At 39.2% G+C, this 25,365-nt stretch overlaps 1 protein-coding gene across 7 annotated transcripts in view; it reads right to left on the bottom strand.

Moving 5' to 3' along the window:
* Positions 1-25,365, bottom strand: part of LOC120104587 — a 119,904-nt gene extending 94,539 nt beyond the window's left edge. For 2 of the 7 annotated variants that reach the window (XM_039115973.1, XM_039115979.1), the window contains exons 1-9: positions 24,561-25,363; positions 24,263-24,443; positions 23,933-24,081; positions 14,638-14,900; positions 13,650-13,686; positions 13,352-13,532; positions 13,022-13,170; positions 3,207-3,469; positions 2,264-2,300 (exon numbers count right to left, since the gene is read on the bottom strand). In XM_039115973.1, coding sequence (XP_038971901.1) covers positions 2,264-2,300; positions 3,207-3,469; positions 13,022-13,170; positions 13,352-13,532; positions 13,650-13,686; positions 14,638-14,900; positions 23,933-24,081; positions 24,263-24,336 — 1,153 coding nt within the window. In that variant the 5' untranslated portion in view covers positions 24,337-24,443; positions 24,561-25,363. Of the gene's footprint in view, positions 1-2,263; positions 2,301-3,206; positions 3,470-13,021; positions 13,171-13,351; positions 13,533-13,649; positions 13,712-14,637; positions 14,901-15,010; positions 15,118-23,932; positions 24,082-24,262; positions 24,444-24,560 lie in introns of those variants that run through there. The other 5 variants (XM_039115976.1, XM_039115975.1, XM_039115974.1 and 2 more) reach the window with 5 other exon arrangements.

Below are 25,365 nucleotides of genomic sequence, written 5' to 3' on the forward strand. Positions count from 1 at the left end.
TGAAAGAGTGGCCGACCCGCCTGAAGGGCGATGTAAAGCCACTCTCCGTCTCCCGGATTCGACTTAAAAATAAAAAGTCGTCGGAAAACGTTAACAGAGGTCGGAATCCCCTGCAGTAAACACAGTGACAGGAAGCCCATCACTGTCCTCCAGGCATTCGGAGTGAGCTGCGCCGGAACCAACCGGCATACGGTTAGCAGCTCATTCACGAAGCTGTGAAGAGGAAATCGGAGGTCGACCCAGAGTGACTCCAGGTGCACTCCAATCCGGCCTACCGGAGGATCGATTACCCGATCCCTTCGCCTGGCGGGTTCCAAACGGAACCCCTGAAGAGGGAAAAACCACTCTTCGGTCATTTCGACCTCCAGGGTGCTCATGGTGGATACGACTTCACTGGGGAGAGAACCCATTGTAGAGGAAGAAAGGGATTAAAAAAGAAAAAAAGGACAACCTGGGGAAGATGCCGGAGAAAAGGAACTTCGGTCTGAGGAAGACTAGAAGAAAGAAAAGCTGGAAGCAGGAAGCAATAGAAAGAGGACAGAAGGCCGGGGGAGAGTTTAAATAGACCTCCCCAACGGCCCGGATCAGCGAGAGACGCTGTATCCTGTTTGGATGGCGACGCGTGTCGGTCTAAAAGACAGAACGACGCATTTAATTAGGGCCAGCGCTTCGAACGCCGAAGCGCCCCATCGGATCGTGCGGAAAGGCGTCCGCAATCGAAGATCGTGCGGCCCCATCATGAGCCCACGACGCGAGGACGCTTCGCAAAAAGTGTCCCAATAATGAGACTTTTCGGAAAACAAGAGACGCCGCCTATTAAAGGCACCTCGAAGCTTCCGATAATTCAAAATGCGCAGTAAATTAAAATTTTTGGAAACCGAAATGACCCAACCAAAGCTACTTCCCGCGCTCCAGCTGGTAGCCAACTGGAACTCGGAAGTCGGGGGGTAGTGTTGGGGAAAAAACCCCAAGTCATACCGCCACGGAGGCGCTCGACTAAAGAGCGCCGACCGAAAAGGCGCTCGGCCAAAGGGCACCGACCAGAAGGCGCTCGATTAAGGAGCGCCGACCAGAGAGAGCGCCAAGAAGAGGCGCCCAACCAAAATAACCAAGTAAAGCTGCTCGGCTAGAAGAGCCGACCAGAGGACGCCGACCAGAGAAGCGCTCGAACTAGAAAGCGCCGACCAGAGACAGCGCCAAATAGAGGCGCTCGGCTAGAAGGTGCTCGCCCAAAGGGCGCCGACCCCGCCACAGGGCGCCCTATTGGGCGACCAGCTCGGCTCGGCACCCCTGCCGAGCCCACGCCTCAACCAAATGTTCAACCTGCCCCATCTCCAAGCCATCAAGGCATAAGATCTTCGTGGGTATTCGGCACGACATGTCATTAATGCACGAGACCTCCTCAAGTCTCCGATGCACTCAGTCATTTAATGAACACGGCTCAAGACGATCTCCGGATCACTGAACCATCAGAGCATATGGCTCTTCCTGACCGCCGGTTTATTCAGTAATAAATGCACTTACCATCCACGAACCCCAGGCCCACTACGGCTGACGGTTCAACCACTCCAACGGGTCCGATCGACCGTGACAACTTCCTGGTTCCGGTCTGATTCGGTCCCGTTCTCCACTACGCCATTAATGGGCCAAATCGTGCCCAATTATGACGGAAAGGGACAAATTTCCCGTCACCTCCCAGGTAACACAAAATTCCACTATAAAAGGGAACCTGGGGGGAAAGAGAAGGGGGACGGAAGGACCGGAAAACCCCGAAAGAGGGACCGAAAAAGAGGAGAGAAGATAGAAGTAAACAGCACAAACACCATTGATGACATCAATCTCCTTCACCTTATCCCCATATTGACACTGTCTTCTCCACATACTCTCTCCCCCGCTCTCTCCACATATCTGCCCCCTCTGACTTAAGCATCGGAGGGCCGGCGCCGGGGAGCCCGGCCACCGGTTTTCTTGCAGGACCTGCGCCCCCCAGGAGGACACCACCCCGCCGGCGCACCGTCGACCACCGCTTCTGAGGCGGAGCTCCACCCCTTCCGAAGGACGTCAGCAGCCGGCGCGCGGTCGCCCACCGTCCCTGCGGCGGAGCCCCTCCTTCCCCGGCTTCGCGGCGGCCCCCGGGTCCAATTTCCAGCAACAGTCACAAAAATTAGTTCAGAGGAAAAAAAAAAAACTAGATTGGCCATTTGATATTAAAAGCATAGGCATAGATTAATTTTTTAAAATAAAATACTAGGAAAGCACTTACCTTTAACAGCATTCAATAAAATCTTGTTGGAAAGATTCTACAGGAAGGAAAAAATGAAACACCTGTGTCAATCACCATTTTCAATCATTTTACCTTCACATTCAGAAAGTAATATTTGTTTTGAAAAAAAAAAAGTCTGGATCACACACACTAACATGAGATGGACAAATGAACACACCAAATAAACAATTGAATTATAGAAGGGAATTATAGAGGAAGAAGAAGAAGAAGATCGTTTTTTTCTTAAGACTATATACTACTACTAATATCAGAAACCATGTCAAGGAAACCATCTTCAAAATGTAAAATGGGACCTCACAGGATTTAGACATTATGAGGAAATATAAATGATGATGGAGTGAACTTTATCAGAAGTACTGGATCCTCATTTTCAATTTCCATTCAACAAACCTATGATATCAAGAAGAGTGAAACAAATAAAATTAGCATATTAATGAAAACTACAAATAGTTTTCACTCGAAATGAAAAAAGGGAAACAATCTGGAAACAACACATAGACAAAAAAAACTCTCCAAATAGAGGCAAAAATATAAATTCTTCATTTTAATTAAGCTCCAAATCATAGAAAACCATTGCCAAATACTGACAAAAATATAAATTTTTACATAGACAATGCTAAGAAAAAAAAATCTAGAAACAACACAAACAATTGCCAAATTCGACCAAAAAAGAAAAAGTTCAGTTTTTGACAAGCTCCACATTACAAATTATAACACAATACAGAGCAAACATCCGAACTTTTGACCAAATTGAGCATTGGTAGAACCCCCCCCCCCCCCCCCCCCCCCCCCACACACACACACACACACACACACACAAAAAACAATTCTGAGAAAATCCATATGAATAAAAGTTCAGATTTTGACGAGCTCCACATTGCAAAATATAACAGCACTAAGCCAAAAAAACCAAACTTTTTACCAGATTGAGCACGGATGCGAGGCCCCAGCTACAAGTCCCGTAATCACACTTCTCCGGCGGCCACCAATCCAGCGTAGCGCAAACGAAGTCATCGTCAGTGACCGCAATGGCAGTTGTCCCATCGACGACGGCGGTCCCCTTGCTGGCCCCAGCAGGCGGAGAAGCCCCAACAGCGTCCACTGCGACGAAGCTGGAGAGCCATAGAAATGCCCAGAAGCAGAAGCCCAGGAGCCGCAGAAGAGCTCCACCCATCTCCCAGAGGCCTTCAGAGAGAAACAGAAGGAGAATAGAGAGAAAGGTGAGGCCTTTAGGGGCAATATAAGAAGAGAATACCTCCCAGCACCACCATATAAATACTATAATGCCTTCTTACCCGAGGGTGGAATAGGTTGGTACACAAAGCTTGGAATCTATATAGAGGGAGGGGCTCCAAGAGGAGAAGGGAAACAGAGGAGGAAGGGGTGTCTTTTAGTCCAAGAAGCATGGGAGGTGATCGGACTCCACCCCGCAACGTTTGAGATAACAGCTGTTATGCAACAACTTTGGAGACCTCTTGTTCCTTTATTTATTTTATAAATAAAATTATGTTTCTAGATTTAAATCTCTAAATCACCTAAAAATAAGTAAACTTGATGAGAAATGAAAACCAAAAAATGCCATAAGCATCGTAAAAATTTTGGAGGGGCTCCGTTATTGTGAATTAACGGCCTTATCAAAAGTTGGCTCCATGAAAGATGAACGGGGACCGGACTCCGCTTCCCATGCGCACTGTTTTCACCGTCACCGACAATTTTCTGAACGGAGAGCGGTCAGCTGATGCGGTTATCCTATCCAGTTGAGTGCAGGTATTCCTCCGGGACAGTTTAGTGCGGCTGGAACGAGCCTATAAAGACAAAAGGGACCAACTGCCTTTGTCTTACTGGGGTTAGATTTGGGGTAAATTTGATGTCCCCGCGGGGGGGGGGGGGGGGGGGGGGGGGGGGGGGGAGCACGTGGTTCGGCTTCTTAAACTTTTATGGACGGCGGTGGCGAGCATGTGAAGCGGAGTTTAAAAAAAAAAGCGGAGTGGGGCCCACTGTAAGGTTTTAGATGCTTCGCTTGAGTTAGGGGGCGGTGCTTGGGAGGGAATACCCCATGTAGATACTGTCCTGTCCCAGATATTGCCACTTGATCTGGGCCGTTCATTTAGCAATGCAGCCGTTTCTAGTTGTAAGTAATCCAGTGTTTGACCATGGCGCGGGGCATTTTGAAAGAGGGACCTTTACTTAAAATTATAGAGGAAAGGGACTTTTCTATATATTGGCAACAAGTGGTACAACAACAGTAACATAGCCATTATATTCTTTTATAGAAATGAAACTCACAAAAATAATATATTGCTCATATAATATTGACTACAAGCTTCTGTTTTGACAAAATTCTTGTGCTTTTGATAAGAAGGACCGAATAAAAATATATTATTCAGCAATATTGTTTGTCAAATTATTAATATAAGAGCTCTTTAGTCAATTAGAGATTTTTAGAAATCCATGCTTATTACGCTAGTACTCATTAATTTATGGAACTAACGGTGATTATTATGCTAAAGAAATGTTTTGGCACAGAAGAGATGTACTTTTGAAGTTTGGCTTCATATATACAAGTCCATTATAAATGTTATGATACACAAAAAAAAAAAAAATCTTTCTCTCATCTTATCAAATATCAGAATCATCAATCTTGCACTCGTTTGGAACAATCGAGTTATTGTAAATTAAAGGGTTTTCGCATTGTCAGCACCTTGTGGTCCAACTGCTGTCCTAAAATTCCATTGTTTAAGTGGAGTCTAAGGTACACTCAATTAATGACCTTCCAATAATGCAAGTTGAATGGTTTCATCTCTTTTGTGGCTTGTTGTGGAAGGAGGGTAGGTTATTGTTTTGACATGAAGGAGACACCTCAACCATCAAACTACTAAGGTGGCATCTACTAAGGTTGCATCAAACAATGGTTTGTCCTGGTCCTATTGGGATTTTTATTGCAGTTGAGTTGGTTATCATGTCAATTGTGAATCTTAATTATATTAGGATATATGTTAAACTGTGCATCTAATTACTTGTGGGTTTAGTTAGGGCATTCCTTACCATGAGTAGCATTTGTGTACTATATGACTGTACAGCCTTCAGATTGAAAAAGAAATAATAGTTCCTGAAATTGTTTGGTGACTAGAATTGGTGACCGAGTCCGAGTGGTTTTGTATTTGGTCTTTAAGAATATGAGAGTGGTGAGGCATTGTGAGTAGCTTGAGTATGGAATGCCTGTTGGGGTCCAAAGAGGATTTGTGTCTTGCTTCTTTTTTTGTGAGTTAGGGAACAGTTCATAATTTCCATGGTTATCGTGGAGAAAGTATTGTGAGGCATGTTTTGATATTGAACATGAGTTTTGTTATTTTTTTTTATTAGTAAAATTTTTAGTCCACTCTCTTCAAATTTATTCTCCCTTAATTTTGTTTCTTTCTCATTATTGTTGCTTGTTCTTGAGGTTCTGGGCATTGGCCAGCCCTATTACTTAGCATCATGCCATTCTATGATAGATCATAGAACCCTCAAAACATGAACTGTGTCATTATAGTACATTTTCTTAGCTTATCTTTCTTCATAGACACATCCAAGTAGAACCGGGAACCAAATATCGTTAGTGCGATTAAAGACTCAAGTCCCGACGGAATATTCTGCAGGACACTGGAATAGGGTATCGTCCTAAGTATCAGGACAGGACCATCCTGCTATTATCCAAACATCCTAATCGGTACATCTTTGGACATTCTCTATTCCAAATGTCGGAACAGGACGAGATGATGGTGCATTCCGTTTTATAAAAAAATCGAAACAGCTTTATTCCATAGTATTTAAAATCTTGAGTGCAATTCCAAGTCTAAAATTTTCTGTCTTCAACTCTCCCTTATTTTTTTTTCCCCTCTTAAGTACAGAATCAACAAAAAAAACAATCTACCTCTAGACAAAAGAGTGGGCCAATTGCGCGATCATTATGAAAGATATACCTTGACTCAAAAGTTTATACGCTTCCAAATCCAGGAAGGATGACAAGAAAACGAGTACAAAATTACCAACTAAAATAATTACGAGACCATCCATCATGACAATGCAGTGCTGCTAACTAGATGTATTCATTTGAATTTAATTTGTAAACGAAGCAATTCCAAGTCCTATTATACTATCCATTGACGTATTGGATATTAGGAACTACCTGATGACAGTACATGAGAGCTTCACCACCTTAATTCATTCTATAACAACCAAATGTTATATCTTTTGACTTCCTCATCAAGGCTACCAATCAAACTAATGCAACCATTTCCAAACACCAAGCAAGACAAAAGTGCTAAGTTGCTAACAGTGAGCTTAACTTTAAATTGGTAATTTCTCCTCAGCTGGCCATTGACGTAGAAGTCCAAACAGCTAACTTGTGGATGCAAGATTGCAAATTCAGGTTTAGAAAGGGGTTTTAGGTTTTAGGTCTAAAAGAGTTTGATTGAGAACAAAAATTCAGGTTTTATGTTTTAAAGATCTTGTTTTCATGCCAATCAAGAAATATATAAAAGAAAGGTCCAGACATATAGGCTAAATCTTTTATAGGGTCATCTACAATAAATGAAGCAAGATGAATCCAGATAATTAGCAAGCAAAAGAAGAAAAAAACAATAATTTAGAACAAGGTTCTTAAAACTTTGACATCTTAGCAATCTAAATGGATAGGTGGCACCAAGATCAACTGAGATCTCGGTTGAATAGTAAGTTGGTAAAGACATGGAAAGGTCAAGATGTTCGAACTCGGATCTTCGCAGATATTTATCAAAACCATAACATTTAACCATCAAAAGTTTTAGCAAAATCAGAAGGGTTTTTTGCATAGATACCCTTCTAAATATCAGATTTTGCACGAATACCCTTTGAAAATTGGTATTTGCACGAATACCCAGCTGCCGAGACACCAGACCAATAGTGTAATAGAACGAGAGAGAATCCTGACGGGCCGAGGTTCCTTTGGATCCTGTGAACCTATGCTTGTTGCCATCCTTCGATGCTTGAACCCTACTCCCCTTATGATATTAATCCCATCATCAGATCAATTGCTGGAGGTAAATCTAGATACAGCCAATTTGCAAATCCTATTGTATATTTTTGTTATATTCATGATAAAAAAACAAACCTTTGGTCATAGGACCAAATACATTTACTAATAAATACAGGATTATAAAGGCTATCACATTAATTAATGTATCTAAATTCTTTCCATCTACTAGGATTTTTTTACGTAAATACCCTTCTAAATATAGAAAATTGTATGAATATCCTTATAAAGTTACTATTTGCTTGTATACCCTTATAAGAATTTCTATTTGCACGTCTACCCATTAAGGGTATTTTAGTCATTTTAATTTAAAATCGTTAATTTTTTAACGGCGTTAGATAGCATGGGTATATATGCAAAAATAAGAATAAAAACAGATAGAATAGCAAAACAAGTATTTTACAAGGGTATACATGCAAATATCAATTTTGGAAGGGTATTCACGTAAAATCCAATATTTAGAAGGGTATCCATACAAAAAACCCAAATCAAAATTATCACTATTTTTTAAGACATTAGGTTAGAATATAATAATTAAAATATGTGTTTAAAATTGAAAAAAAATAGATTAGAAAATCTCCATCAATAATATATCAGTTTAAACCAGCTGCGGTTATTAAGGGTTGAAATTTCAAAAACATAAAACATCATATTGTTGTGAACCTAATACTGATACAAACCAAGAGTTACAATGCCCCATGCTTCAAACAAAGTTTTCCAAAGGGATAGCGCTAGAAGCAAGAGGCTTTGTGGTTCTCCATGTTAATATCCTACAAAGCCGTATGCTCATGGGCTCCATCTTGCCCAGCTAACCCATCAAAAATGGCAGGCTACGTCGGAGACCAAGGTTTACCATCTTCGTATCAGACCCTATATCGGTACCATCTATTACAATATTGATATATGGTATGGTATGAAATGGCGAAGCGTACTGAGTGTCGACAACAAATTTTGTTAGAGGCCATTGTTCTCATATGCTACGTTCCTCATGGTGTCTATTTTCCAAAAATCGCACGGACTAGCCAATAAGATCTAAACGAGGGCGGATGCTCAATTTAAAGTATAGCAATATATCGCACTTGTAAAGATTGTCATGGTTTTTTCATAAAAAGAAATGTACCTTTATTCCACCCTATTCCAATATTTAGAAAGGTACTTAGGATAGAAAATATTTCAAGAGATGCCGATCGGGATGCTGGGATGGTAGTGGGGCGATTCTATCTAGACGCATGGATCTAAATTATTTTTAGATAAAAAAAAGGCTTGTGTCTATATTTTTTTAATTCAATTCGGTATATATACATATATAAAAGTCATGTATTGATTCTCACCATTAAAGTTCTTCTTTTTTTGCTGAAACCATTAAAGTTTTTCTCGCCGAATCTGTAAAGATCTGCTTAATGAAAGAGAAGATATTTAGTTTCCTTATTTACACGTTGGACGACTTGTCTCCTGTTTGGAAATGACAGCCTTGTAATTAATTGTCTTCTTTAATTTGATTCATTATATATATCTGTAGCAACTTTTTATTAAAAAAATATATTTACTGATTTCTAATATAATTTTTTTAAGAAAAATGAACTTTTATCTACCTTATTTTTTATATATTAAAAATAAATACTTAAGATAGAAAATGTTCTTAAAATATGCTGATCAAGATGCTGGAACGATAGTGAAGCAATCTTATTTAGACACATAGACTTAGGTTCTTGCTCCGGTCCTTTATTTGATTGAAAAAAAGTTATCATATTTTTTAATTTAATTCAGTGCGCACATATTATATATATATTTACTGAGATTGATTATGAAAGGTTTTCTCACCAAGTTTTTGAGGATATGCTCAATTAGAGAGAGGATATTGAGTTTCCTTACCTACACCTTGGACGGCCTGTCTCTTGTTTTATGGGAAATGACAGCCTTGTGATTGATTGCCTTGTTTAATTCGATTCATTATATGTATCTGTCACAACCTTTTTAAAGAATATATATATATATATACTGATTCCCACCATGAAAGATTTTGTCACCATAACTAAAGAGAAGATATTTAGTTTCCATATGGTTTAAAAGTCCTTGTTTGATTGGCCAAAAAAAGCAGCCTTATAATTGTCTTCCAATTCCATTCGGCATCGATATATAGCAACCTTTTTAAAGAAAATATATTTAGTAACTCCCAGCCAAAATAATTTCCATAAGATATTTAGCTTCCTCATTTACACCATTTGATGGCTTTTAAAAGCCTCGGTGTTACCTCCCGTTTCATAGTGTAAAGGTAGCCTTGTGATTATCTTCTTCAATTCCCTTGGGTACGTTCGCCATGAAGACCATGCGTTTGGCTTTGGTTTTCTTCGTCCTTGCAGGACTCTTTGCTCAGAATCAATGTAAGTATTAGGTTACTCTGTTCGTTTGCCTTCCTCCCTCTCTTCCGCTATCTATGTCTGTTGCTGGAAATTGGACCCGGGGGCTGCCGCGAACCAAGAGGGGAGGAGCTCCGCTGCCGGGACGGTGGATGACGGTGCGTCGACTGGTGGCGTCCTCCCGGAGAGTCCTGCAAAAAAGCCGGTGGCCGGGCTTTCCGGCGCCGGCCCTCCGAAGCTTAAGTCAGAGGAGGCTAATATGTGGAGGGAGTAAAGGAGGAGGAATGTTTGTTCTTTTTTGTGTATATTTGTGTCCGTTCTGTGTCGTCCCTTCCCTCCTTCCCCCAGGTTCCCTTTTATAGGAAGATATTATGTTACCTGGGAGGTGACAGGGGGATTTGTCCTCTTTTGTGATAATTAGGCACGATTTTGCTCATTAATGGCGTAGTGGAGAATAAGGCTGGATCAGACCGGAGTCAGGGAGTTGTCGCGGTTGATCGGACCCATTGGGGTGGTTGAACCGCCGGCCGTGGTGGGCATGGGGTTCGTAGATGGTAAGTGCATTAATTGCTGAGTGAACCGGCGGTCAGGGAGAGCCATACGCTTTGATGGTTCAGTGATCCGGAGATCATCTTGAGCCGTGTTCATTTAATGATTGAGTGCATCAGAGGCCTGAGGGGGTCTCATGCATTAATGATAGGCCGTGCCGAATACCAGCGGAGATCTCGTGCCTTGATGGCTTAGGGATGGTGGCAGGTTGTAGTGGAGTCATGTATTTAGTTGTCAGATCCTTTAAAGGGTTAGACGGAAATTGGGTATTCGGCTAAGGCATGGGCCTGGCACGGGTGCCGAGCCGAGCTGGTCGCCTAGCGGAGTGTCCTGTGGCGGGATTGCTTCTGGTCGGTACTTTCTAGTCGAGCGCCTCTCTGGTCGGCGCTCTTTGGTCGGGCGCCTCTCTGGTCGGCGCTCTTTGGTCGGGCGCCTCTCTGGTCGGCGCTCTTTGGTCGGGCGCCTCTCTGGTCGGCGCTCTTTGGTCGGGGCGCTTCTGAGATGGCATGACTTGGGTTTTTCCCCAACAGTGTCTATCTCTTTTCATGAGAAAAGATGAAGAAGACTGGCAACACTGAAAGAAAATAGTACCTTAACCAGTATTCATTCATTAAAAACACAGTTATGATTTTTTTGGTGTAGAAAAAGCTAAATCATGTTCTTGCAACTTGTATTTCTTTACTAGTTTTAAATCTTTGTATCATAATATTTGATCGTCAATTTTAAATTATGGCCAAACTAGGCTAATATAGTTTCTAACCTTGAACGTCTTTTGGATAGGTCAAGGCCCAGAGCCGTGCTATATTGACGTTTGCATTTCTGGGCGTCCCTGCTACTGCTGCCCAGCCCATGGACGCGGGTCACGTTGTTATAATACGCGAGCGGAATGCGTGGCCGACTGCAACCCCCCTGCAGGAAACCTTTACCAGACTCCATGAGTTCAGGATTCGAAATATGCACTTGTCCACATGAATAATGATCTGTGTGTGCTGTAATTGCTTCACATGCCTTTTTAGAAAGTAATAATAATCCAGTTATGTGATATATTATCAGAAATGGCTGTCTATCTGTACGTGATATAATCCATAACATCACCCAAGAAAACTAGCCAGAAAATATTATTTATGATTAAGGGCTCGTTCGGTTCGCAGGAAAAGGAGGGGGGAAAGTGTGGTCAACGGAAAAGTAATGAAATGCCTCTTGTTTGGTTGGAGTTTTCAAAGGAGAGAGATAGGAAAGTTGTATTCCCATGGGAATATGATTCCCACATTTCATAGGAAAGTCTTTCCCATGAGAAACATGGGAAAGTTACTTTCCCATGAGGTGGGAATCACTCCTTTTTTATTTTTTTCCAAAAAGAACCTATTTTCAAAGGAGAGAGATAGAAAAGTTGTATTCCCATGGGAATATGATTCCCACATTTCATAGGAAAGACTTTTCCATGAGAAACATGGGAAAGTTACTTTCCCATGAGGTGGGAATCACTCCTTTTTTATTTTTTTCCAAAAAGAACATATTTTCAAAGGAGAGAGATAGAAAAGTTGTATTCCCATAGGAATATGATTCCCACATTTCATGGAAAAGTCTTTCCCATGAGAAACATGGGAAAGTTACTTTCCCATGAGGTGAGAATCACTCCTTTTTTATTTTTTTCCAAAAAGACTCTTCAGAATTAAAGAAGCATTAAAGAGGCATTAAAAACCTATTTTTTATTAAGGGCATAATAGGAATTATACATAACTTTCCCATGGTCAACCAAACATAAGCACTTTGGAAATTTGTCACTTTCCCATGGTTAACCAAACATGCCAAAAGTACTTTCCTAGGTATCCTCTTCCTAGGAATCTGATTTCCAGGAATTATATTCCTAGGAGGAAAAATACTTCCCGCGAACCAAACGAGCCCTAAGATGATAGCACAGTTGGAATGGGGCTAAGATTTCACCGAAGTGGCTCAGGTTCAAAACGCGTGAGCGTCGATTAAATGCGGGGCCGGATGCCTAATCCTATTACTAAAATGTCCCTCCCTCCTCTATTACTAAACTTATTACAATAATATATATATATATATATATATATATATATATATTATGGTGTATGGATATATTATACAGTAAAAAAATTAAAAAATAATAAATTTTGGAGTGCACTAGATAGATCTCTTTCATCCGCAAAATATTTTTAAAATAGTTGATCACATATGAAGCCACTCAATCTGCTGTTCCATTAGTCTATATATATATATATTTGCCTATGAGATGAGCCCATGGATCTTAGCCGAAATGTCACCCCTACTTTAGTACTAAGCTCTCATTCCTAGCATTAGTGGATATAAAAAATAGTCAAAAATAGGTAAAACTTGTGGGTGGGTCCCATTTCTTTTTCTAAGGGGTCAAGAAAGGGCCCAGCGTGGGCAAGCATCCAACTGAAATACTTATATCGCATAAACGGATACAGGGACCAAAAAAGATTCCTTCTCATCCCTCGTCTCGGAGACGACACGCGGCAGTGATCCATAGCTTGGAGATCACCATCTCTTCCCCAGGCTGAAACCGGTTTTGGTTGTGCATCCGGATGATATTAGTTAGAAGCAAAAATTCATACGCATCCTTATCTTAAGAGAAATCGATGTAAATTAAATATAAAAGATTTTTAACATCCCATTGAATTAGATCAGCTGTTTGTTAATCTTTTGTCATTGTTTATTCTAACTTCAGTACTATCTCTATTGAGCAAAATATTTATGAAGTGAGGAATCTAAATGGGACATGACTCTTACCAAGCTCCCAACCATGGATAGTGTAACCCTTATTGACAGTGTAGTGAATAAAAGATGCAGCGTTGGTGGAGTTCCAGGGTCCTCCTAAAGAACCACCCGGCAAATGAACCCTTCCATTAAGGGCATTCAGCCCAAAAATGATTACAGCTCTGAAGCAAGAATGCATCGGATTAGACAGAATTTATGAAGAGAGCAATGAGAAATGCAGGATACGCCTACCACGAAAGCATTCATTATGAAAGCATACTATCCTAACAGAATTTTTCTAGTGGGATCAAGGGAAAAACTAGTCCATGAGGCATTTATAGGAAGTTTAAATAATCAAAGTACCCGGCTTTTTTTAAGAAACCATTGAGTTCATCCCATCTATGCATGGGTAGGCAGCCTTGAGAAAAACCAAACATCTCAGATTTTTTCTTAACAAAAGGAGTACATGGCTGTTGAGGATCCACGCCATATATGACCTTATCTTGCAAGGAGCCCCCAATGCGGAGTTTCAATGGAGAAAATTCTGAAAGGTCACAAAAATTAGTTCAGAGGAAAAAAAAAAAAACTAGATTGGCCATTTGATATTAAAAGCATAGGCATAGATTAATTTTTTAAAATAAAATACTAGGAAAGCACTTACCTTTAACAGCATTCAATAAAATCTTGTTGGAAAGATTCTGCAGGAAGGAAAAAATGAAACACCTGTGTCAATCACCATTTTCAATCATTTTACCTTCACATTCAGAAAGTAATATTTGTTTTGAAAAAAAAAAAGTCTGGATCACACACACTAACATGAGATGGACAAATGAACACACCAAATAAACAATTGAATTATAGAAGGGAACGAAGCATAGTAAACCAAATAGCCCTTCATTTCTTTTCAGAGGAAGAAGAAGAAGAAGATCGTTTTTTTCTTAAGACTATATACTACTACTAATATCAGAAACCATGTCAAGGAAACCATCTTCAAAATGTAAAATGGGACCTCACAGGATTTAGACATTATGAGGAAAAATAAATGATGATGGAGTGAACTTTATCAGAAGTACTCGATCCTCATTTTCAATTTCCATTCAACAAACCTATGATATCAAGAAGAGTGAAACAAATAAAATTAGCATATTAATGAAAACTACAAATAGTTTTCACTCGAAATGAAAAAAGGGAAACAATCTGGAAACAACACATAGACAAAAAAAACTCTCCAAATAGAGGCAAAAATATAAATTCTTCATTTTAATTAAGCTCCAAATCATAGAAAACCATTGCCAAATACTGACAAAAATATAAATTTTTACATAGACAATGCTAAGAAAAAAAAAAAAATCTAGAAACAACACAAACAATTGCCAAATTCGACCAAAAAAGAAAAAGTTCAGTTTTTGACAAGCTCCACATTACAAATTATAACACAATACAGAGCAAACATCCGAACTTTTGACCAAATTGAGCATTGCTACCAAATGGAACCCCCCCCCCCCCCCCCCCCCCCCCCCCCCCCACACACACACACACACAAAAAAAAAACAATTCTGAGAAAATCCATATGAATAAAAGTTCAGATTTTGACGAGCTCCACATTGCAAAATATATCAGCACTAAGCCAAAAAAACCAAACTTTTTACCAGATTGAGCACGGATGCGAGGCCCCAGCTACAAGTCCCGTAATCACACATCTCCGGCGGCCACCAATCCAGCGTAGCGCAAACGAAGTCATCGTCAGTGACCGCAATGGCAGTTGTCCCATCGACGACGGCGGTCCCCTTGCTGGCCCCAGCAGGCGGAGAAGCCCCAACAGCGTCCACTGCGACGAAGCTGGAGAGCCATAGAAATGCCCAGAAGCAGAAGCCCAGGAGCCGCAGAAGAGCTCCACCCATCTCCCAGAGGCCTTCAGAGAGAAACAGAAGGAGAATAGAGAGAAAGGTGAGGCCTTTAGGGGCAATATAAGAAGAGAATACCTCCCAGCACCACCATATAAATACTATAATGCCTTCTTACCCGAGGGTGGAATAGGTTGGTACACAAAGCTTGGAATCTATATAGAGGGAGGGGCTCCAAGAGGAGAAGGGAAACAGAGGAGGACAAAAGGGACCAACTGCCTTTGTCTTACTGGGGTTAGATTTGGGGTAAATTTGATGTCCCCGGGGGGGGGGGGGGGGGGGGGGGAGCACGTGGTTCGGCTTCTTAAACTTTTATGGACGGCGGTGGCGAGCATGTGAAGCGGAGTTTAAAAAAAAAAGCGGAGTGGGGCCCACTGTAAGGTTTTAGATGCTTCGCTTGAGTTAGGGGGCGGTGCTTGGGAGGGAATACCCCATGTAGATACTGTCCTGTCCCAGATATTGCCACTTGATCTGGGCCGTTCATTTAGCAATGCAGCCGTTTCTAGTTGTAAGTAATCCAGTGTTTGACCATGGCGCGGGGCATTTTGAAAGAGGGACCTTTACTTAAAATTATAGAGGAAAGGGACTTTTCTATATATTGGCAACAAGTGGTACAACAACAGTAACATAGCCATTATATTCTTTTATAGAAATGAAACTCACAAAAATAATATATTGCTCATATAATATTGACTACAAGCTTCTGTTTTGACAAAATTCTTGTGCTTTTGATAAGAAGGACCGAATAAAAATATATTATTCAGCAATATTGTTTGTCAAATTATTAATATAAGAGCTCTTTAGTCAATTAGAGATTTTTAGAAATTCATGCTTATTATGCTAGTACTCATTAATTTATGGAACTAACGGTGATTATTATGCTAAAGAAATGTTTTGGCACAGAAGAGATGTACTTTTGAAGTTTGGCTTCATATATACAAGTCCATTATAAATGTTATGATACACAAAAAAAAAAAAAAAAAATTCTTTCTCTCATCTTAGCAAATATCAGAATCATCAATCTTGCACTCGTTTGGAACAATCGAGTTATTGTAAATTAAAGGGTTTTCGCATTGGCAGCACCTTGTGGTCCAACTGCTGTCCTAAAATTCCATTGTTTAAGTGGAGTCTAAGGTACACTCAATTAATGACCTTCCAATAATGCAAGTTGAATGGTTTCATCTCTTTTGTGGCTTGTTGTGGAAGGAGGGTAGGTTATTGTTTTGACATGAAGGAGACACCTCAACCATCAAACTACTAAGGTTGCATCAAACAATGGTTTGTCCTGGTCCTATTGGGATTTTTATTGCAGTTGAGTTGGTTATCATGTCAATTGTGAATCTTAATTATATTAGGATATATGTTAAACTGTGCATCTAATTACTTGTGGGTTTAGTTAGGGCATTCCTTACCATGAGTAGCATTTGTGTACTATATGACTGTACAGCCTTCAGATTGAAAAAGAAATAATAGTTCCTGAAATTGTTTGGTGACTAGAATTGGTGACCGAGTCCGAGTGGTTTTGTATTTGGTCTTTAAGAATATGAGAGTGGTGAGGCATTGTGAGTAGCTTGAGTATGGAATGCCTGTTGGAGTCCAAAGAGGATTTGTGTCTTGCTTCTTTTTTTGTGAGTTAGGGAACAGTTCATAATTTCCATGGTTATCGTGGAGAAAGTATTGTGAGGCATGTTTTGATATTGAACATGAGTTTTGTTATTTTTTTTTTATTAGTAAAATTTTTAGTCCACTCTCTTCAAATTTATTCTCCCTTAATTTTGTTTCTTTCTCATTATTGTTGCTTGTTCTTGAGGTTCTGGGCATTGGCCAGCCCTATTACTTAGCATCATGCCATTCTATGATAGATCATAGAACCCTCAAAACATGAACTGTGTCATTATAGTACATTTTCTAAGCTTATCTTTCTTCATAGACACATCCAAGTAGAACCGGGAACCAAATATCGTTAGTGCGATTAAAGACTCAAGTCCCGACGGAATATTCTGCAGGACACTGGAATAGGGTATCGTCCTAAGTATCAGGACAGGACCATCCTGCTATTATCCAAACATCCTAATCGGTACATCTTTGGACATTCTCTATTCCAAATGTCGGAACAGGACGAGATGATGGTGCATTCCGTTTTATAAAAAAATCGAAACAGCTTTATTCCATAGTATTTAAAATCTTGAGTGCAATTCCAAGTCTAAAATTTTCTGTCTTCAACTCTCCCTTATTTTTTTCCCCCTCTTAAGTATAGAATCAACAAAAAAAACAATCTACCTCTAGACAAAAGAGTGGGCCAATTGCGCGATCATAATGAAAGATATACCTTGACTCAAAAGTTTATACGCTTCCAAATCCAGGAAGGATGACAAGAAAACGAGTACAAAATTACCAACTAAAATAATTACGAGACCATCCATCATGACAATGCAGTGCTGCTAACTAGATGTATTCATTTGAATTTAATTTGTAAACGAAGCAATTCCAAGTCCTATTATACTATCCATTGACGTATTGGATATTAGGAACTACCTGATGACAGTACATGAGAGCTTCACCACCTTAATTCATTCTATAACAACCAAATGTTATATCTTTTGACTTCCTCATCAAGGCTACCAATCAAACTAATGCAACCATTTCCAAACACCAAGCAAGACAAAAGTGCTAAGTTGCTAACAGTGAGCTTAACTTTAAATTGGTAATTTCTCCTCAGCTGGCCATTGACGTAGAAGTCCAAACAGCTAACTTGTGGATGCAAGATTGCAAATTCAGGTTTAGAAAGGGGTTTTAGGTTTTAGGTCTAAAAGAGTTTGATTGGGAACAAAAATTCAGGTTTTATGTTTTAAAGATCTTGTTTTCATGCCAATCAAGAAGTATATAAAAGAAAGGTCCAGACATATAGGCTAAATCTTTTATAGGGTCATCTACAATAAATGAAGCAAGATGAATCCAGATAATTAGCAAGCAAAAGAAGAAAAAAACAATAATTTAGAACAAGGTTCTTAAAACTTTGACATCTTAGCAATCTAAATGGATAGGTGGCACCAAGATGAACTGAGATCTCGGTTGAATAGTAAGTTGGTAAAGACATGGAAAGGTCAAGATGTTCGAACTCGGATCTTCGCAGATATTTATCAAAACCATAACATTTAACCATCAAAAGTTTTAGTAAAATCAGAAGGGTTTTTTTGCATAGATACCCTTCTAAATATCAGATTTTGCACGAATACCCTTTGAAAATTGGTATTTGCACGAATACCCAGCTGCCGAGACACCAGACCAATAGTGTAATAGAACGAGAGAGAATCCTGACGGGCCGAGGTTCCTTTGGATCCTGTGAACCTATGCTTGTTGCCATCCTTCGATGCTTGAACCCTACTCCCCTTATGATATTAATCCCATCATCAGATCACTTGCTGGAGGTAAATCTAGATACAGCCAATTTGCAAATCCTATTGTATATTTTTGTTATATTCATGATAAAAAAACAAACCTTTGGTTATAGGACCAAATACATTTACTAATAAATACAGGATTATAAAGGCTATCACATTAATTAATGTATCTAAATTCTTTCCATCTACTAGAATTTTTTTACGTAAATACCCTTCTAAATATAGAAAATTGTATGAATATCCTTATAAAGTTACTATTTGCTTGTATACCCTTATAAGAATTTCTATTTGCACGTCTACCCATTAAGGGTATTTTAGTCATTTTAATTTAAAATCGTTAATTTTTTAACGGCGTTAGATAGCATGGGTATATATGCAAAAATAAGAATAAAAACAAATAGAATAGCAAAACAAGTATTTTACAAGGGTATACATGCAAATATCAATTTTGGAAGGGTATTCACGTAAAATCCAATATTTAGAAGGGTATCCATACAAAAAACCCAAATCAAAATTATCACTATTTTTTAAGACATTAGGTTAGAATATAATAATTAAAATATGTGTTTAAAATTGAAAAAAAATAGATTAGAAAATCTCCATCAATAATATATCAGTTTAAACCAGCTGCGGTTATTAAGGGTTGAAATTTCAAAAACATAAAACATCATATTGTTGTGAACCTAATACCGATACAAACCAAGAGTTACAATGCCCCATGCTTCAAACAAAGTTTTCCAAAGGGATAGCGCTAGAAGCAAGAGGCTTTGTGGTTCTCCATGTTAATATCCTACAAAGCCGTATGCTCATGGGATCCATCTTGCCCAGCTAACCCATCAAAAATGGCAGGCTATGTCGGAGACCAAGGTTTACCATCTTCGTATCAGACCCTATATCGGTACCATCTATTACAATATTGATATATGGTATGGTATGAAATGGCGAAGCGTACTGAGTGTCGACAACAAATTTTGTTAGAGGCCATTGTTCTCATATGCTACGTTCCTCATGGTGTCTATTTTCCAAAAATCGCACGGACTAGCCAATAAGATCTAAACGAGGGCGGATGCTCAATTTAAAGTATAGCAATATATCGCACTTGTAAAGATTGTCATGATTTTTTCATAAAAAGAAATGTACCTTTATTCCACCCTATTCCAATATTTAGAAAGGTACTTAGGATAGAAAATATTTCAAGAGATGCCGATCGGGATGCTGGGATGGTAGTGGGGCGATTCTATCTAGACGCATGGATCTAAATTATTTTTAGATAAAAAAAAGGCTTGTGTCTATATTTTTTTAATTCAATTCGGTATATATACATATATAAAAGTCATGTATTGATTCTCACCATTAAAGTTCTTCTTTTTTTGCTGAAACCATTAAAGTTTTTCTCGCCGAATCTGTAAAGATCTGCTTAATGAAAGAGAAGATATTTAGTTTCCTTATTTACACGTTGGACGACTTGTCTCCTGTTTGGAAATGACAGCCTTGTAATTAATTGTCTTCTTTAATTTGATTCATTATATATATCTGTAGCAACTTTTTATTAAAAAAATATATTTACTGATTTCTAATATAATTTTTTTAAGAAAAATGAACTTTTATCTACCTTATTTTTTATATATTAAAAATAAATACTTAAGATAGAAAATGTTCTTAAAATATGCTGATCAAGATGCTGGAACGATAGTGAAGCAATCTTATTTAGACACATAGACTTAGGTTCTTGCTCCGATCCTTTATTTGATTGAAAAAAAGTTATCATATTTTTTAATTTAATTCAGTGCGCACATATTATATATATATTTACTGAGATTGATTATGAAAGGTTTTCTCACCAAGTTTTTGAGGATATGCTCAATTAGAGAGAGGATATTGAGTTTCCTTACCTACACCTTGGACGGCCTGTCTCTTGTTTTATGGGAAATGACAGCCTTGTGATTGATTGCCTTGTTTAATTCGATTCATTATATGTATCTGTCACAACCTTTTTAAAGAATATATATATATATACTGATTCCCACCATGAAAGATTTTGTCACCATAACTAAAGAGAAGATATTTAGTTTCCATATGGTTTAAAAGTCCTTGTTTGATTGGCCAAAAAAAGCAGCCTTATAATTGTCTTCCAATTCCATTCGGCATCGATATATAGCAACATTTTTAAAGAAAACTCCCAGCCAAAATAATTTCCATAAGATATTTAGTTTCCTCATTTACACCGTTTGATGGCTTTTAAAAGCCTCGGTGTTACCTCCCGTTTGATAGTGTAAAGGTAGCCTTGTGATTATCTTCTTCAATTCCCTTGGGTACGTTCGCCATGAAGACCATGCGTTTGGCTTTGGTTTTCTTCGTCCTTGCAGGACTCTTTGCTCAGAATCAATGTAAGTATTAGGTTACTCTGTTCGTTTGCCTTCCTCCCTCTCTTCCGCTATCTATGTCTGTTGCTGGAAATTGGACCCGGGGGCTGCCGCGAACCAAGAGGGGAGGAGCTCCGCTGCCGGGACAGTGGATGACGGTGCGTCGACTGGTGGCGTCCTCCCGGAGAGTCCTGCAAAAAAGCCGGTGGCCGGGCTTTCCGGCGCCGGCCCTCCGAAGCTTAAGTCAGAGGAGGCTAATATGTGGAGGGAGTAAAGGAGGAGGAATGTTTGTTCTTTTTTGTGTATATTTGTGTCCGTTCTGTGTCGTCCCTTCCCTCCTTCCCCCAGGTTCCCTTTTATAGGAAGATATTATGTTACCTGGGAGGTGACAGGGGGATTTGTCCTCTTTTGTGATAATTAGGCACGATTTTGCTCATTAATGGCGTAGTGGAGAATAAGGCTGGATCAGACCGGAGTCAGGGAGTTGTCGCGGTTGATCGGACCCATTGGGGTGGTTGAACCGCCGGCCGTGGTGGGCATGGGGTTCGTAGATGGTAAGTGCATTAATTGCTGAGTGAACCGGCGGTCAGGGAGAGCCATACGCTTTGATGGTTCAGTGATCCGGAGATCATCTTGAGCCGTGTTCATTTAATGATTGAGTGCATCAGAGGCCTGAGGGGGTCTCATGCATTAATGATAGGCCGTGCCGAATACCAGCGGAGATCTCGTGCCTTGATGGCTTAGGGATGGTGGCAGGTTGTAGTGGAGTCATGTATTTAGTTGTCAGATCCTTTAAAGGGTTAGACGGAAATTGGGTATTCGGCTAAGGCATGGGCCTGGCACGGGTGCCGAGCCGAGCTGGTCGCCTAGCGGAGTGTCCTGTGGCGGGATTGCTTCTGGTCGGTACTTTCTAGTCGAGCGCCTCTCTGGTCGGCGCTCTTTGGTCAAGTGCCTCTCTGGTCGGCGCTCTTTGGTCGGGCGCTTCTGAGATGGCATGACTTGGGTTTTTCCCCAACAGTGTCTATCTCTTTTCGTGAGAAAAGATGAAGAAGACTGGCAACACTGAAAGAAAATAGTACCTTAACCAGTATTCATTCATTAAAAACACAGTTATGATTTTTTTGGTGTAGAAAAAGCTAAATCATGTTCTTGCAACTTGTATTTCTTTACTAGTTTTAAATCTTTGTATCATAATATTTGATCGTCAATTTTAAATTATGGCCAAACTAGGCTAATATAGTTTCTAACCTTGAACCTCTTTTGGATAGGTCAAGGCCCAGAGCCGTGCTATATTGACGTTTGCATTTCTGGGCGTCCCTGCTACTGCTGCCCAGCCCATGGACGCGGGTCACGTTGTTATAATACGCGAGCGGAATGCGTGGCCGACTGCAACCCCCTGCAGGAAACCTTTACCAGACTCCATGAGTTCAGGATTCGAAATATGCACTTGTCCTCATGAATAATGATCCGTGTGTGCTGTAATTGCTTCACATGCCTTTTTAGAAAGTAATAATAATCCAGTTATGTGATATATTATCAGAAATGGCTGTCTATCTGTACGTGATATAATCCATAACATCACCCAAGAAAACTAGCCAGAAAATATTATTTATGATTAAGGGCTCGTTCGGTTCGCAGGAAAAGGAGGGGGGAAAGTGTGGTCAACGGAAAAGTAATGAAATGCCTCTTGTTTGGTTGGAGTTTTCAAAGGAGAGAGATAGGAAAGTTGTATTTCCATGGGAATATGATTCCCACATTTCATAGGAAAGTCTTTCCCATGAGAAACATGGGAAAGTTACTTTCCCATGAGGTGGGAATCACTCCTTTTTTATTTTTTTCCAAAAAGAACCTATTTTCAAAGGAGAGAGATAGAAAAGTTGTATTTCCATGGGAATATGATTCCCACATTTCATGGGAAAGACTTTCCCATGAGAAACATGGGAAAGTTACTTTCCCATGAGGTGGGAATCACTCCTTTTTTATTTTTTTCCAAAAAGAACATATTTTCAAAGGAGAGAGATAGAAAAGTTGTATTCCCATGGGAATATGATTCCCACATTTCATGGGAAAGTCTTTCCCATGAGAAACATGGAAAAGTTACTTTCCCATGAGGTGAGAATCATTCCTTTTTTATTTTTTTCCAAAAAGACTCTTCAGAATTAAAGAAGCATTAAAGAGGCATTAAAAACCTATTTTTTATTAAGGGCATAATAGGAATTATACATAACTTTCCCATGGTCAACCAAACATAAGCACTTTGGAAATTTGTCACTTTTCCATGGTTAACCAAACATGCCAAAAGTACTTTCCTAGGTATCCTCTTCCTAGGAATCTGATTTTCAGGAATTATATTCCTAGGAGGAAAAATACTTCCCGCGAACCAAACGAGCCCTAAGATGATAGCACAGTTGGAATGGGGCTAAGATTTCACCGAAGTGGCTCAGGTTCAAAATGCGTGAGCGTCGATTAAATGCGGGGCCGGATGCCTAATCCTATTACTAAAATGTCCCTCCCTCCTCTATTACTAAACTTATTACAATAATATATATATATATATATATATATTATGGTGTATGGATATATTATACAGTAAAAAAATTAAAAAATAATAAATTTTGGAGTGCACTAGATAGATCTCTTTCATCCGCAAAATATTTTTAAAATAGTTGATCACATACGAATCCACCCAATCTGCTGTTCCATTAGTCTATATATATATATATATATATATATATATATATATATTTGCCTATGAGATGAGCCCATGGATCTTAGCCGAAATGTCACCCTACTTTAGTACTAAGCTCTCATTCCTAGCATTAGTGGATATAAAAAATAGTCAAAAATAGGTAAAACTTGTGGGTGGGTCCCATTTCTTTTTCTAAGGGGTCAAGAAAGGGCCCAGCGTGGGCAAGCATCCAACTGAAATACTTATATCGCATAAACGGATACAGGGACCAAAAAAGATTCCTTCTCATCCCTCGTCTCGGAGACGACACGCGGCAGTGATCCATAGCTTGGAGATCACCATCTCTTCCCCAGGCTGAAACCGGTTTTGGTTGTGCATCCGGATGATATTAGTTAGAAGCAAAAATTCATACGCATCCTTATCTTAACAGAAATCGATGTAAATTAAATATAAAAGATTTTTAACATCCCATTGAATTAGATCAGCTGTTTGTTAATCTTTTGTCATTGTTTATTCTAACTTCAGTACTATCTCTATTGAGCAAAATCTTTATGAAGTGAGGAATCTAAATGGGACATGACTCTTACCAAGCTCCCAACCATGGATAGTGTAACCCTTATTGACAGTGTAGTGAATAAAAGATGCAGCGTTGGTGGAGTTCCAGGGTCCTCCTAAAGAACCACCCGGCAAATGAACCCTTCCATTAAGGGCATTCAGCCCAAAAATGATTACAGCTCTGAAGCAAGAATGCATCGGATTAGACAGAATTTATGAAGAGAGCAATGAGAAATGCAGGATACGCCTACCACGAAAGCATTCATTATGAAAGCATACTATCCTAACAGAATTTTTCTAGTGGGATCAAGGGAAAAACTAGTCCATGAGGCATTTATAGGAAGTTTAAATAATCAAAGTACCCGGCTTTTTTGAAGAAACCATTGAGTTCATCCCATCTATGCATGGGTAGGCAGCCTTGAGAAAAACCAAACATCTCAGATTTTTTCTTAATAAAAGGAGTACATGGCTGTTGAGGATCCACGCCATATATGACCTTATCTTGCAAGGAGCCCCCAATGCGGAGTTTCAATGGAGAAAATTCTGAAAGGTCACAAAAATTAGTTCAGAGGAAAAAAAAAAAAACTAGATTGGCCATTTGATATTAAAAGCATAGGCATAGATTAATTTTTTAAAATAAAATACTAGGAAAGCACTTACCTTTAACAGCATTCAATAAAATCTTGTTGGAAAGATTCTGCAGGAAGGAAAAAATGAAACACCTGTGTCAATCACCATTTTCAATCATTTTACCTTCACATTCAGAAAGTAATATTTGTTTTGAAAAAAAAAAAGTCTGGATCACACACACTAACATGAGATGGACAAATGAACACACCAAATAAACAATTGAATTATAGAAGGGAACGAAGCATAGTAAACCAAATAGCCCTTCATTTCTTTTCAGAGGAAGAAGAAGAAGAAGATCGTTTTTTTCTTAAGACTATATACTACTACTAATATCAGAAACCATGTCAAGGAAACCATCTTCAAAATGTAAAATGGGACCTCACAGGATTTAGACATTATGAGGAAATATAAATGATGATGGAGTGAACTTTATCAGAAGTACTCGATCCTCATTTTCAATTTCCATTCAACAAACCTATGATATCAAGAAGAGTGAAACAAATAAAATTAGCATATTAATGAAAACTACAAATAGTTTTCACTCGAAATGAAAAAAGGGAAACAATCTGGAAACAACACATAGACAAAAAAAACTCTCCAAATAGAGGCAAAAATATAAATTCTTCATTTTAATTAAGCTCCAAATCATAGAAAACCATTGCCAAATACTGACAAAAATATAAATTTTTACATAGACAATGCTAAGAAAAAAAAATCTAGAAACAACACAAACAATTGCCAAATTCGACCAAAAAAGAAAAAGTTCAGTTTTTGACAAGCTCCACATTACAAATTATAACACAATACAGAGCAAACATCCGAACTTTTGACCAAA

Source organism: Phoenix dactylifera, unplaced genomic scaffold (assembly GCF_009389715.1).
Source record: "Phoenix dactylifera cultivar Barhee BC4 unplaced genomic scaffold, palm_55x_up_171113_PBpolish2nd_filt_p 000046F, whole genome shotgun sequence".
In the NCBI taxonomy this organism is placed as follows: Eukaryota; Viridiplantae; Streptophyta; class Magnoliopsida; order Arecales; family Arecaceae; genus Phoenix; species Phoenix dactylifera.